The 15,961-nt window shown below is 39.6% G+C and overlaps 2 protein-coding genes across 2 annotated transcripts in view; one reads left to right on the top strand and one right to left on the bottom strand.

Annotated features, from left to right (window-relative positions):
• The first annotated feature begins 381 nt into the window (after positions 1–381).
• The window catches only part of LOC125230344 (transcription elongation factor SPT6), a 30,440-nt gene continuing 14,860 nt past the window's right edge, over positions 382–15,961 (top strand). The window contains exons 1-10 of the mRNA XM_048135478.1: positions 382–576; positions 693–783; positions 1,691–1,887; positions 2,529–2,648; positions 4,010–4,161; positions 4,697–4,830; positions 5,305–5,420; positions 6,442–6,614; positions 8,507–8,660; positions 9,461–9,603. Of these exons, the coding sequence (XP_047991435.1) occupies positions 538–576; positions 693–783; positions 1,691–1,887; positions 2,529–2,648; positions 4,010–4,161; positions 4,697–4,830; positions 5,305–5,420; positions 6,442–6,614; positions 8,507–8,660; positions 9,461–9,603 (1,319 nt within the window). The 5' untranslated portion in view covers positions 382–537. The remainder of the gene's footprint in view (positions 577–692; positions 784–1,690; positions 1,888–2,528; positions 2,649–4,009; positions 4,162–4,696; positions 4,831–5,304; positions 5,421–6,441; positions 6,615–8,506; positions 8,661–9,460; positions 9,604–15,961) is intronic.
• On the bottom strand, positions 10,668–15,147 carry LOC125230156. Its single transcript, XM_048135198.1, has 2 exons — positions 13,953–15,147; positions 10,668–10,896 (listed from the first exon to the last, which is right to left on the bottom strand). The coding sequence occupies exons 1-2, from the start codon at positions 14,955–14,957 to the stop codon at positions 10,879–10,881; spliced, it is 1,023 nt and encodes a 340-aa protein (XP_047991155.1). The 5' UTR covers positions 14,958–15,147; the 3' UTR covers positions 10,668–10,878.

Genomic DNA, 15,961 nt, shown 5'->3' with positions numbered 1-15,961 from the left:
GTATTAAAATTATGTGTAGAATGTTTGTAACAGAATTCTAATATTTATTAATACATTTTATTGATATTTCATTACGTATGGACACTTTATGAATACCAAATTTTTATCCGTACCAAATTCACAGATTCACACCCATGGTTTTATCGATTTTCTATCGATTATTTCTTACGAACCAATCCTTATTATAATCAGTCAAAGAGTAAAACAATAGTAGTAAATAAAGTGTAAAATATCACTGTTATAATATTATAAAACCAATCTAGAAAATTTAGAAATATAATAAGATAAAGAGATATTTCTTCAATCGATATGTTAGTAATGCTGTGGCAACATTAATGTAGAAAAAAAAAAGTTTACTACCAACAACACCAACGCCAAATTTGATAGGTGGTGGACGGGCGAAGTGATAGAAAACTCATTTAATTCCATTCTTTCTATTCATATTTGTGTAATTTAAATAAGATTGAACAAATTCATTTCGTAAAATAATCCTCAGACTGTGCATTTACGTTGAAAGTGTCGGACGCGTAGATAAAAATGGCTGATTTTCTAGAATCAGAAGCTGAGGAGAGCGAGGTTAGTGCAAAGATCTTGGTTGTTTTGCGTTTTTGATTACGAATACATTCTTTAATAGTGTTCTTGGTTATGTTTCTTGTATTTATGGTGTGCTAATAAATTTCTTGTGTTTTTAGGTTGAATCCGATGACGAGCAACCAGCAGAGCGCAAAAAGCCGAAGCGTAAAGCTGCAGTCCAAAGTGATGATGAAGAGGAAGATGAAGAAGGTCAATAATCGAGCCACGTTTGTTCTTAGCTATAATTTCATAGTTTTTCGAATGTATTGTGCAATAGAGAATCCCAAAGTTCCTGGAATATGTTAGGGCAGCCTACTAAGTAGGGTTATTTTCTAATGACACACTTTCTTTTTCTCTTAAGTGTTGGAACGTTCTTTGGTACCGTTAGTAATTTATTCGGGCTAAACTATTTAAAATACCTAAAGCTAATTCAACTGAAAAATTGGTAAAATTTACATTATTGGGCATAACCTAGTTTAACCCGTTAAAATTCCCTTTCATTTATAAAATAATGCATATGTAGTCTCAGTGCCAATAATTCATCAATCAATTTATTAAAAGAGTAGTTGCTATTGCTAACTCGCCGTTGTAACTTGAAACTGCCTTTATAAAAAGTTAAATGGGCAACCAAGCAGTAATAAAAGAAAAAACAACCTCCACATCTGCTCGCACATTATTTTTATATGCAATATGTAAATTCCTTAGTGTACCATTGGGTATGTATGTTTTAATTGTAAATTCTTTTCCAGCCAATTTTTTACAATAATTGGTAAAACTGCGAGCTAAGTTATTGTATTACATTTACTTACAAATAGATATTATAATAGAAAATAATGCACACAATGCCACATTTTGTAAAGACATGAGTGCAGTGTGTGTGTGTGTGTGTTTTTCTATATCACAATATCTAACATGATATGGTACAATAACTTAGAATTCTTGGTGTATTTTGATTGCAGGTCAGTAAGGGCAGCTATGAGATCCCATGGTCCTATGCGAAAATGGTCTAAAGAGACCTTCCCTCAATTTCAAATTGATGAAAAATGTAGGACCATGGATTCTCATAGTTGCCCTTACTGACCCGTTATCAAAATACACCCTGATGATTTTCTTACAGATGATGAGGATAGACTCCGAGAAGAGTTAAAAGATTTGATAGATGACGCACCTATAGACGAGGACAGTGACGGGGAGGACTCAGATGCAAGCGCAGGACCAAAAAAGAGAAAAAAAAGTGACGATGAACTGGATGATAGGCTAGAGGATGAAGATTATGATCTCATTGAAGAGAATCTTGGTGTAAAAGTTGCTAGGGTAAGTTTTACTGAAAGTCGCAAGCAAACTGCTTCTTCTTTTTTTAATTCTGTTTCTCTACTGGGGCAAATGCTTCAAAGAGGATTTACCAACAGCACCAGTATCGCATTTGAGTGGTGGCCTCAAGGAGGGAAGCGAAGCAAAACGAGCTGAGGGAATATGGACTCAGCAGGAACAAGCCTAAGGCGGCAGCTTAAGATAGAAAGGTGTGGAAGGATCTTGTGGAGGCCCTATGGGGTGCCTTACAACATTCAACAACAACAACAACTAGGGCAACGCTTCCAAGTTCTTTTTTAGGAGTTTTTTTTCCTACCAATATCCATATTAAGTTTTGACTTTCACACATGAGGAGAATGTTTGGTATTTTACATATACAGTAGTAGTAGGGAGAACCTAGAATAAATAATAACAAGTTCTTTTTAGTAATAATAAAAAGAGTCATAATCTAACATTGCAAGTTTCAGCAATGCCTAATTTTTTGTAAATTTTTCAAAACATTGTTTCATAACAAGTTGAAATGCAATACAGTACATACTCATTGCACACCTTACATAGTTTACAAGTAATGCACAAGAAACAAAAAAGAATTAAACAGAGGTTGCAATCTGTATAAATATAATTTGAGAATGTGTTGTCGACAGAATAAATTCAAGCGTCTGCGCCGATTGGAAGATGATGACAGTGACAATGAAGGAGCCGATGACCCTGAGCTGGAGAGAGAAGTCATCGCCGAGAAGCTATTTGTTGCTGGATCTGATGAGGTACAGTTTCATACTTAAGTGTGTATAACTTGCATAAGCAATTATTATTTAAGCGTATGGCGTATATTTGCAGACAATTAATATTATAAGTCGACATCCAGGTTACGCAACCAACCGATCGCGTCAGGTGTCAAATTGGTATAGAGATCCACCGGGCTGCCTTGGAAACGTCTCTTAGGCACCGGCCACATCAGACCGTCGCGTGTCTCGGGGCGCGCAACGGGCGTCCGCGCCACGCCACCTGAGTGTAATTCAAAAAGCGTCTCCTCAGTACATTTTGTATAGGAAGGACGTAAGGCGCGCCGCCAAGCGGCGCGGCGCGCGCCCCGCCGCCGCCACGCCACCTGGGGCGCGTCTTACGTCTTTCCTATACAAAATGTACTGAGGAGGTGTTTTTTGAATTACACTGAAGCGGCGTGGCGCGGACGCCCGTTGCGCGCCCCGAGACACGCGACGCTCTGGTGTGGCCGGTCACTTAGGGCATCGTTCGACTATGTGCTGGGTAGTTTGATCCTCAAGGCCGCAGTCACATAACGGACTCTCGTTCCATCCCCATTTGTATCGCATGTGATTGCATCTGCCATGACCCGTGCGAATTCTATTTAGGCGGCACCAGTATTTCCTCGGCAGCAAGAAGCCCTTCGGCTTCTGAGTAGGATTTTGGGTACTTTTGCAATGGCCAGTTGCCATCTCCGACCATTCTTCCTTCCATGCCTGCTCTAGCTGGAACCCGACAGCCCTCAGTTTTCTTCCTGCTTCGCTCGTAGGTCGGCGCGATTTGAGTCGCTGTGGTGGTGGGTTAGTAAACTCCTGGTGGGCAGGTAGATCGGGACGGGAGTATATTTTTTCTGTTTCCCTCAAGAGTGCGTGTTTTCTGCGTAAGTGAGGCGGCGCTATGTGGCTAAGCACTGGTAGCCAGTGAGTTGGCGTAGATTTTAAGGTGCCGGAGACACACCTCATGGCCGCATGGCATAAGCAATGCATTATTGACACTCCAGCAAATAAGACTTGTTTAAATGATTACTTGCTTATACTACTTTTTTAGAATTCTGGGTATAGACCCACTTGGGCATAGGCCCAAGTTGCTTTAAAAATATTTTGACTGCTTTCTCTCTACTGACCATACATCGAACCATAGAGAAAAAGGTACGGTGGGCTAGATGGCTATACACCTTTGGGGGACTCTCGGCTATATGGTGCTAATAATGATATCTGACATTTTAACACATATCAAGCTAAGAATATGGGCCACAAATTGTCGGAAACTGAGGTTCAAAAGTTTTAAGCCTGTGTAGTGGCAGTAACTCTCTAGATACTCGATCCTCTTTGGCCAAGCTAATGCTAATGACCCTCTTCCCTAGGAGGATGACCACCGTTCCGAATCTGCAGCTCCCCGGGAAGTGGAATACGACGAAGAAGGGGAGGAGGGAGAATCGGACGCCGACGATTTCATCGTCGACGACGACGGCAAGCCCATCGCTAAGAAGAAACGGAAACCTATATTTACTGACGCGTGAGTACCTTTATCTAGAATTCTAGAATATACCTTTGTCTAGATGCCATATTCTTTAGGATAGAACAGGGGCAATGTGGATAGACGCCATATTTTTTTTGCGATAGGAGGCAAACGAGCATACAAGTCGCCTGATGGCAAGCGATCACTCCGAGAGCGAGCGTCCATGCGAGCGTCCAGACGAGCGTCCATGGACACCAGAAACACCGGATGCCGTAGCCGAATGGTATTTCTGCAATGCGAAACGAAAACGAAACGCCGCGAAAGGTAGTCTAGTCTGGCTCTGTCGCGCCCATGCGCAAGAGCGATAGAGATCTACGAGCGTTTCGTTTCGTGAGCGTTTGTGCCATTTGGCTACGTAACCTATGGCAATTTGGATAGACGCCATATTTTTTTTTGCGATGGGAGGCAAACGAGCAGTGATTGCTTGCCATCAGGCGACTTGTATGCTCGGCCGAGGCATGCCTATACGTTTGCGGCGGGAAATGCCTCTCTTTGTGTGGACCCGGCTATTAACATACATTTTCGTTTGCAGGTCTCTACAAGAAGGGCAGGACATATTCGGCGTGGACTTCGACTACGATGAGTTCGAGAAGTATGGCGATGAGGATTCGGAGGAGGATGAGGAGGAGGACTTGGACCAGTACATCTCTGACGATGAGGAGGAAGGTGAGAATATCCACTTTGAAATGTAGTAAAAAGGAACAAAAAATTGAAATAAGATGTCACGTATTAAAGGTAAAATGACGGACACTACCAGTGGCGAAGGCCGGATTCGAACCGGCGTTTTTAGTTATCCGGGCTAACGCCATGAACCCCTAGACCACCCCGTCCCCGTACTTAAAAAACACAAATCAAAAAAAAAGTTGCGTGTAGGAGTAAAATAAGTTAACACATTCACTGCTAGACAAAAAATGGTGCTTTACTTCAGAAACCGCGCGCGCGAATCTATAGATTTTGCGCCACTTCGGCTACTTCATGTATGGATTTGTGTAAGAACGCAAGTTACGCTAAACCGTTAGACATAGGGTTATAGTACTCATTCAAATTTAATATGACTTTTTAATTATTCTTTCATATTATTGTGTAATCATTATGCAGTCATCCGCATCATACAAAATTGATAATTTACTATCTGTACAGGTGAAAGGAAACGCACAAAGAAAGGCAAGGCCAAGCGTCCAAGCAAGAAGTCCATCTTCGAAATTTATGAGCCTAGTGAACTCAAGAGGAGCCACTTCACAGACCTGGATAATGAGGTTAGTACTAGTTCCTAAAGACAAGCTGAGCTCACATATACCTACAACAACACATACATACATACGATCACGCCCGTTTCCCAGAGGGGTAGGCAGAGATCACGGATTTCCATTTACTACGATCCTGACAAACCACTTTCGCTTCACACGCTTTCATAACTACAACAACACATATCAAGTAATGCTAATTACAGAAATTATCTCCTTAGTTGATAGAGTAGGGGAGACTGAGGTGAGTTGTGACAATGTCTATTTTATGGGAACTTATTATCTATTAGCAAGCTCGCAACAACGCAGGTATTTTAGTCTAAGGGCCGGTTGCATCAAACCGTCTGTCACCGTTAAAGCGTTCGTTAAATTTTATAGTGTGGGAAGTTCCATAGACGTCTGCTGCGTGACGATGATGTCTCTGTCAAATGTGGTTGGTGCAACTGGCCCTAAGTCTTGGGCTAGCAAACGTGCGCTATTACGAACTTGCTGATAGTTAATAAGTTTCCAATAGGGATGACGACTACATAAGAAAAATGGCATTCTGTTTAGTCCGTCAGTTAGATCGTCCAAAAATACTGAAGACATATTTTTCGCTTTTCCTAATTAATGAAAAACTACAAAGATATAGAGCATCAAAGTTCCGGAGTGGGGGCTTGTGACGTCACTTCTAAGTAAAAATTATACCTAGGCGTGACGTCACGCGAAACTTCAACGCACTGTACCGTCGTAATTTTTCGTTTATGAGAAAAAAGAAAAAAATATGTATCCAAAATTCTTTGATAATTTAACTGATGGACTAATTAGTTTTTTTAGTCGTCTCGCTTATAATCAACGTTGCCACAACTCGCCTCTGTCACATCTCGCCTCGGCCTCCTCTAAACGTCAAGGAAAATGATGTAATTTTTGTTGAATTAAGTGACAGTTTCAGGGCACTGTACTCTCTCTATACATTGAAAGTCATTTTCCCTGACATCTTACGTTAAGTATCATACATCTTAAAAACCTTAACCTACATATACATTTTACATAGATCCGAAAAACCGACATTCCGGAGCGCATGCAAATCCGCGAGGTGCCCATCACACCTGTGGCCGAAGGCAGCTCTGAACTAGAAGACGAGGCCGAATGGATATACAAGCAGGCGTTCTGTAAACCACCCGTCTCTAAAGCAGACTCACAGGAATCTAGGGAGAGGACTCGAAGGTCAGTTTAATGAAAACCTTACTTTTAAAAATATATATTTTAATTATTCTTTTTTTAATTTATTTATTACAGAAAACACATTATAGTACGGGGAAATTAGCTAAAATTACGGCATAATTAATGGAAGGTTTTTTTAAATTGAAATATGTACGTTATAGACCTAAATTATTTTTCATCAACCTTCCCCACTCCTCCCCCCTCTGCGTCACCCCTCTACCCTCCCTTAAAGTGCCAAAAATGCGGTTTTTCTCGATTTCTAACAAAACTGTTGAAGATACAGAAAAAGCGCGTAGGAACGAAGTAATCCTTAATAAATTTACTACAAATCATTCATTGACACTTTGGTTCTAGCACTTATAGTTTTCGCGTGATCCGTCACGAAAGTTGGTCCTTTGCTGCAATTTTCTTTAATGAATGTTAAGTTTTCGCCCAAAATGCTTACGAAATCGTCGAAATTTGTTTGATATGACTAAAATATTGTAACTCATGACTAAAATAAAATTAAGGGGGAAAAATCACTACCATGTGGGTGGAATTTCCAATATATTGCAGTAACTATTTAAGAAGTAATATTTTCACGGTAGTAGTCGCTAGGAGTACCACTGATCCATATAGTATATCGATGACTGGGGATGAGCTTTTGGTAGCTGTTGGTAGAGCCCTGGAGTATCAATCCAGAAGCCGTGAGTTCAAGTCCCACCCATGGTAGTCATTTTTCCCCCTGAAATTCATTTTCAGTTTATAATATTTTAGTAACTAATATCAAACAGATTTCGTAAGCAATTTGGGAGAAAACTTAACATTCACTAAAGAAAATTGCAGCAAAGGACCAACTTCCGTGATGGATCACGCGAAAACTATAAGTGCTAGAACCAAGTGTCAATGAATGATTTGTAGTAAATTTATTAAGGATTACTTTGTTCCTACACGCTTTTTCAGTATCTTCAACGGTTTTGTCAGAAATCGCGAAAAACCGCATTTTCGGCTATTTAAGGGGGGGAAGAGGGGTGACTTAGGCCTATAATGTACATATCCCAATCAAAAAAAATCTTCCATTAATTATGCCAACATTTTTATACATAACTTTCCAGAAGCAACGTACTATTACACAAATCACGATTTAAATCTTCGCCAAACTGCGCAGCAGTTTGTTGGCGAAAAGATACACTCTTTTTACATATTTTAAGTAACTTAGGTATAGGTATTGTTGTAGTACCTTTTTTTTTAATTGTTGTAATACCTGAGGCAGTTTAAGGGTTCTCAAAAATCATACACGCATAAAGCGATCTTTTCATGTTTATTTTTTTTGATCGTGCGCCACCTACAAAGATTTTCCTACATAGGAACGGAATTGGCGAAAGTCGATTGACAAAAGCTTTAAGTTTAAATATATTATAAGAATAAAAGGCAATGTCACAGTTTCGTTTTCTTTCAACCCCTTATTTGCCAAGAGTGGCACTGAAGCTTTAGTGGTTTCATGTGTTCTGCCTACCCCTTTATGGGATACAGGCGTGATTGTATGTATGTAAAAGCGAAAAAGACGTCACTGAGCTCGGCTCGTCTTGCGAGGCGTTTCGACGTGTCATTAAAGTTAGCTACATATTTAAATATCTGGAATATCTAGATATAGAAATCCTGTGATAATACAAACAATAATATCATGTGTCTTCCCACGTAGGTATTTAAGCCCATGTTAAATGTAACTACCTTATTTTTAGGACAAATATGTAAGTACCCAGTGTCATAAATATAGGACATTTATTTTTTCAGTTTCCAATAACATTTGGTCCAATTTTCTTTGAACCTAATCTTATGGGCCACGTCGCTAAATCATTTTGCCCTTAATATAGGACATTGAGCTCTACAATGTTAAACAAATTACTATTTTACAGGGGCCCAAGCACAGTGGTGAAGATCCGCCAGGCGCTCGACTTCATGAGGAATCAGACGCTAGAGGTTCCGTTCATAGCGTTTTATCGAAAGGAGTACGTGCAGCCGGAGCTCAGTATCAATGATCTTTGGAAGGTGTACAAGTATGATGCTAAGGTATGTTTGATTATGAACCATTCAACTTCAGTCGACCATTCGATATCGTTAATTTGGTTCAATAATATCTCCACTAACAGAATCGAAAAAGAGTGGTCATTATGATTTAAAATTACCAGCCGTCCTTTTACAAAAATAGCATTTCATCGTTTTCCACAGACTTTCGAACGGCGAATTCGTGCGTTCGAAATACACAAATCGGTCCCCTGCCGTTTCAGGTTGCGTTCTCAAGCGCGATCACAGTAGTTTATCTTCTAACAAATTTATTCCGTGCCATGTGTATGTGTGCGTGCCGTGCTCATCCGGTAACACATGCATGCGTATGTATATGAACACAAGCCCGAGAATGTATTCCTATGACGCGAAACCAAAACGAAACGCCACGAAAGGTAGTCTGGCTCAGTCGCGCCAATAAGCAAGAGCGATAGAGATAGATGTCTACGAGCATTTCGTTTCGTGAGCGTTTGTGCATTTGGCTAATATATGGCATTTGGGAAATAAAAAAATAAAATAAATATCACACGGTTAGATTGAAACTCTTATAGATTCAGTCTAGTAGAATTATTTAATCTTACGTTTTTCTCTCAGTTTTTATTATATTATATTTATTATATTTATTCTTAATGTCAAGATTCTAAAACTTGACTGTTCAATGTATCAGAGTTACGCGACTGAGGATATATCTCTGTCAATGAATAAAGAGGTCTTCAGTAACTAACCTAACTAGTTTTACCATACGATCTGATTACTTACACTAACGCAGTGGAAAGAAGTGCTAAATAAGTTTTTTCATTGCCCAGTGGTGCCAGCTAAAACAACGCAAAGAGAACCTGCTGAAACTTTTGGAGAACATGCGAGAGTTCCAGCTTGACAAAGTGATGCAGAATCCGGACGCTCCCATCCCTGAGAACATGAGGCTCATCAAGGACGAGGATATTGACAGGTCAGTCCCAGCACAGTAAAATACCAGTAACAACTCTTCTAACAAATTGCTTTCAAATTGCTTTCACATTGTATAGTTTGATCAGTGATTACTGATTACTCAGAGAGTACATCTGAACATCTGCCAAGTTACACCAGTTTGACAGAACTGGCTCATGCCCGGATCCAGAGGGGGGGGGGCATGGGGGTCATGATCCCCCCTGGAGCCTAGGTTGGCCATACAAATAGACCACCCCCCCCCCTGGGGCCTGGCCCTTTACCACGTGACCCCCCCCCACCCCCCCTCTCCCTGGGCACGAAGCTGGATCCGCGCTCGGACTGGCTTCCCTCGAATGTACGCCGGAAAAACTGTAAAATATGTGTTGAGACGGAGGAGTAAATAACACACGTAAGCTAGTTCTAAGACTGAACTTTATTCTCTTACCCACATATATGAAAGTATATATATGACATCTCCCTTTTTATAAAAAAAAAAAAAATAATTAAATTAATAGGAAATATATGCATGCTAAATCCAAAAAACGAATCTCTTAAATTATTGAATTAAATGCAATCGATAGGTATATATAAATATACATGCTATTTATTATAGAATTCATTAACCTATAATTTTACAATAGGTATGTTATGTTTAGGTATTACAATTAATTTTACAATAGTTATGTTCATCTGGGTAAACATTTAAATTATTTATACATACTCGTATTTATTTAGATGTACCATCGACAACACTGTTAGCTTTACATCTGCAGTCCTAATTACAAGGGCATAAAGTCTGCCGATGGTTAGCTAAGAGTGTTGCTGTTAGTACTTACTGGGTAGAATTTCATTTTTTTTTTAGTACATCAATTTTAATTTTATCCGCATTACATTATATTAATCACTCAGTACCACTATTTAATTATTACAGTGCTTATTTCACACCTCATAAATTACATTCTTTACATAGGTAGGTACTTATTGTAGTATCTAATTACACCTACATACATTTTTATTCTAAGATATTTGAATATTCTTTTTTTTTTTTTTTTTTTTTTTATTTTGAGCAGTTTACGTAATTATAACCAATAATCACTATAATATTAACTTACATGAACACAGTACATACATGCAAATTTTTTTGTAAATACATTATTCAAGCATAATATCTTATAGGTATCTAAATTACATTAATAAGTTCAGAATCAATGAAGAGTAGATATTATTCGTTATATCTAAGTAAGTACCTACATACAAGTCTCAGTCTCTTCGGTGCGTGTCGGTGTAACCCCAGCGATCAGGTGCTCTCACTGTCCTGCCGTAACGAGTAACGTATAAGTTATTATTTTGGTTAGACGGATTGATAGGTAAGCTAGAAGTTAAAGTAGGTTGATTATTTGGAATGACAATATCATCATATAATCGGGATTGAAGTTGAATATTATTGTTGTTGCGTCGTTCAGAATCGGCAATCACGTGCCTACGGTTCCTAACTACCTCATTTCCGGTTTCCAACCGAATTAGGTATGATCTTATTCCGACTAAGTCTTTTACAGTCCCGCTTTTCCATTGTTTATTTACTAATGCCTTTACTCTCTGACCTGATTGCAATGATGGAAGATCGTGTGCATTTTTATCATAATAATATTTTTGAGTTACCTGCCTCTCCTGCAACTTTTTAATTACATTTTGCTGAAATTTTGATTTAGACACAGTAGACGCACATGGTACTATACTACGAAGTTTTCTTTTATATAGAAGTTCTGCAGGGGAAGGTATATCATTACTTATAGGTGTATTCAAAAATTCGAGAAGTGCGAGATTAAAGTCCGAGTTAGTGTAGGTTGTTTTTCTTAATATATTTTTTATGGTTTGTATACTACGTTCCACTAACCCATTCGACTGTGAATATCTTGGAGATGATGTAATATGCTGGAATTTCCACTCACTAGAAAATTGCTCAAAAAGTTCAGAACTGAACTCTGGCCCATTGTCAGACATGAACGTAACCGGTATGCCCTGCCTTCGAAATATATTTTTTAGATGTCTAATGATTTTTTCTGACGTCATAGATTTAACTTTAACCACTTCAATAAATTTACTGTAGTAGTCTACCACTAATAAATATGACTCACCATTATAGTGAAAAATATCTGCCGCAACCTTGTGCCACGGGTTATTTGGTACTTCGTGGGGAATCATTGTCTCTTTACAGTTCGACCTTCTATAGGATAAACAAGCCTGACAATGTGAAATCATATCGGTAATCTGCGAATTTATGTTAGGCCAATAAACTGTTTCTCTAGCCCTTAATTTACACTTCTCAATGCCTAAGTGATTTAAATGAATGTTTTTTAACATTTCAGACCGCATACAAGTAGGTATTACAATTCGGGTGCCTTTCCAAACTATTCCATAAGAAACAGTCAACTCCTCTCTTACGTCCCAATAACAACGTATATTTAAATCAACATCATTTTTATTATCAGGCCATCCCTTTTTTATAATTTTCATCAGTTTCTGGAGTTCGTTATCTTCGCGCGTGCATTTTTGTATCAACAAAAAATGTGTATCTGTGAGCGGGTTGCATGCAGTCAACGCACACACCTGCGCTTGCGCTTCCAGATGATCGCGCGGCTCTGTGTCAAGGTCAGCTCCCGTATTATTTTCGCACGCCCGAGATAAGGAATCCGCTATGTATAGGTATTTGCCAGGTTTATAAACAAGTTTAAATGTATAAGGCTGTAGTCTCATTAGCATTCTTTGCAATCGAGGTGGTGCGCAACCTATGGGTTTGTTTATTATAGTAATTAGGGGCTTATGGTCCGTTTCTATTGTAATATCGGAACGTCCGTATAAATAAGGGTAAAATTTCTCGCACGCGTAAACACAGGCGTATAATTCTTTTTCAATTTGTGCATATGCCTGTTCGGTCTTATTAAGTGACTTAGACGCATAACAGACTGGTAAATTATCTTGTAATAAGCAAACACCAAGGCCATTTTTACTCGCATCGACAGAAACCGTTATCGGTTTATCTAATGAATAATATTGCAGTACGGGCGGGCTTACAAGACATTTTTTTAGTAAGTTAAAGCTTTGCTGGTGTTTTTCATGCCAATGCCACTCCACATCTTTTTTTAAAAGTTGGCGTAACAAGTGTGTCTTATCAGACAAGTTTGGCACGAAACTACCTACGTATGTAATTAAGCCAAGAAACCTTTCTAAATCCTTTACATTTTTTGGTTCCGGCATATTACGTACTGCTACTACATGCGAATCATCGGGCGAAACTCCATGCTCACTTATCTTATGACCTAGATATTTAATCTCTTTTAGGCCAATTTTACACTTTTCTTTGTTTAATTTAATATTTATTTTTCGACATCTGTCCAAGACCTTTCTCAATCGCTCATCATGTTCTTCTTTGGTTTTTCCATAAATCAATAGATCATCGATAAACTGACACACGCCCTCTAAATCATCAAAATGTTCTAAAAGTTTCTTGTGAAACACCTCACTAGCTGACGATATTCCGTATGGCAACCGTAAAAATTTGTATCTGCCAAAAACGGTGTTGAAAGTGACCAAATCGGTACAATCTGGACTAAGTTTCACCTGCCAAAACCCTTGTTTAGCATCTAAAGTGCTAAACCATTTTGCACCTAGCAATTTGGAAGTGATTTCGTCTAGGGTTGGCAAGCGAAAATGTTCCCGTCTTATGGCCTTATTTAAATCCTGCGGGTCTAGACAGATACGAAAATCTCCGTTTGGTTTTTTAGCCAGGGTCATACTATTTACCCAGTCAGTTGGGCCCTCTACTCTAGAAATTATCTTCTGTTCTTCCATTTCTAGCAATTTATTTTTAACACTCTCTCTCAAAGCAATAGGTAACTTTCGAGGAGGATGTATGACCGGACGCGCACTATCATGCAGCCTTATCCTGTACTCTCCAGGAAGACAGCCTATTCCTTCAAATATATCGGCGTAATCAGTTAAAATGTTGTGCTGGTTACCAGTTTCTATAGACATTATGCGCTTCACTAAATTTAATTCTTCACTAGCATCGCGACCTAACACGGGGGGAGAATCAACGTCAACAACAATAAATTTCAATATATAGTTATTGCCCTTATAGTATGTTTTTAGATAACACTTTCCAACTACTTTGATACCGTCATTCGAATAACTATTTAATCTCATAGAAGTTTTCGTTAATTGCTGCAGTGACATATTGATATTTTTCAATTTGTTTAAAGGTAAAACATTTACACCGGCACCGGTATCAATATTAAATGTAATTGTATTATTATTAATACCTAGTGCCACAGACCAATCAGTATCCGACTTAAATTTATTATGTATGTTTACCTGATCACTGGAGGCTCCCTCCACAGCATACACAAACCTCCTGCACATCTTCGCATAATGATTGTAACCATTACAACTATCACAACGCACACCATACGCGGGACACTTATTATATGCGTGATTACCGCCACATTTCGAACACACTTGATACGATCGCGAATGATGAGCCGAGTCGTTACTAGGCCCAGGCCTAGGAGCCCTATCCGCCTGCACGGGGACTGCAGGAGCGCGACGACCTCTTCCTCGTCCGCGAGCGCGCCGGCGGCGCCCGCGCGGCTCCCACGAGCCGGGGGCGGCGGCTGCGGCTGCGGGGGGCGCGCCTCTTACCGCACGAGCTCCACAACGACAATGCGAACTATTTACCCAATTTACAGTTTCCTCTACGTCTTCATTTTTTGTTTTGGTACCACAATTAGGGCTTAATTCATGTACACGATGGGTCTCCGATTCTGGTTTTATTGTACTGGCTTGTACTTGCGACATCTCCACTAGCCGGCAAATATCCAACGCAGAACTAAGTTTTAGATCTGGTTCTCGTAATAAACGCTCACGCAGAGTTGTATCTCGTATACCACAAATCAAGCGATCTTTTACAAGGTCATCACATAAATCCTTGAAACCACACTTAGCAGCCAATTTATTGAGTTCAAAAACATATTGCTCCGCCGATTCTTGTGGTTTTTGTTCTCGCGTGAAAAACCTATGCCTTTCTACTGTCGTATTAGTTTTAGGCAAAAAGAAATCATCAAATGCTTTTAAAAGTGCCTCCAAGGTCGTAGGTTTCACCGAAAACTGCTGATATACCTCTCTGCACTTAGGTCCGATGACGTGCAATAAAATATTAGTTTTGACCTTCTCGTCTTTTTTATTAATTTCGCATGCCTCACAATATATATTAAATGAACTTTTCCAATTTTGCCACGCCTTACTCAAATTTCCCGAAGTAACACTTGAAATATTGTTCTCAAATTGAAATGGCGCGGGTGGTTGTAACACGGCTTCCATTGTTCACAGGTTAGTTAAATTTCACATCAATAATACACTTCTCGCATGAACTTCACACTAACTGTTTTTATAAAACCGGACACGGACCGTAATTTAGTACAATTTAATTCCAATTTCACGTAGATTTATTCAACTGCGCCATGTAAAATATGTGTTGAGACGGAGGAGTAAATAACACACGTAAGCTAGTTCTAAGACTGAACTTTATTCTCTTGTAAATAGTTTTAAAACGTAGCTGGGAACTTACGTAACACGATAACCTACATTTCCATAGTAATATGCCGTTATCGATAACAATGGAGCTCAAGGCAAGCTGAGAAACCAGTCTATTGTATGGCCCGGACGGCTAATCACCTCTTCTATTGTGTAAAAACGTAAACAAACGCAGGTGCATTCCACTCGAGGTGAATGACCCTAGTGTCAGGTGCATTGTTACGTAATTTCGAAGCGATAGCCTAATTAGTTTATAAGTAATTAGGATTTGAACGAAAAATGATAGCGTTAAATTCACGTAATCGAGCGCCGTAACGCGTTCGACCAATCACGACGCGCCATCCGTCGCCTATCGGGCGCAATTATTTACCTCTCTATCGCACGGAGCCTCGCGCTCAGCCGAGTCGTGATTGGGCGAATAAATTGAAATGTTTCTTTCCGTGAAGCGTAGGCGCATTCTGAAAAGGGGTATAAAAGGAACGATCGCTCGGTATGGGACATTCGAATTCGACCGGAACAAGAAGAACCAGCAGCCTCCAAGGAAAACCAGCAGCCAGCAGCCTACTACAAGCAGCCTACAGCCAGCAGCCAGCAGCCTACAGCCAGCAGCTAGCAGCCTACAGCCAGCAGCCAGCCACCCTCCACGACGGGTAGCGGCAGCAGCAGAAAACGACAGCATCGCGACGTATCGTCCGTACCGAGCGTTTCGTTAGGATCAAGTTAGGATATTAGCTTAGGAGTATTTTTATAACCGCGTTAAAATTAGAGTCGTTGATTTTTGTAAATATAAA

Source organism: Leguminivora glycinivorella, chromosome 10, assembly GCF_023078275.1.
Source record: "Leguminivora glycinivorella isolate SPB_JAAS2020 chromosome 10, LegGlyc_1.1, whole genome shotgun sequence".
In the NCBI taxonomy this organism is placed as follows: domain Eukaryota; kingdom Metazoa; phylum Arthropoda; class Insecta; order Lepidoptera; family Tortricidae; genus Leguminivora; species Leguminivora glycinivorella.
Note: the sequence above shows the minus strand (reverse complement) of the source record. Positions and strands in the feature narration are given on the sequence as shown.

Excerpts from the sequence above, each read along its gene's own strand:
- LOC125230156 (XM_048135198.1), bottom strand. The coding sequence starts at position 14,957 with ATGGAAGCCGTGTTACAACCACCCGCGCCATTTCAATTTGAGAACAAT.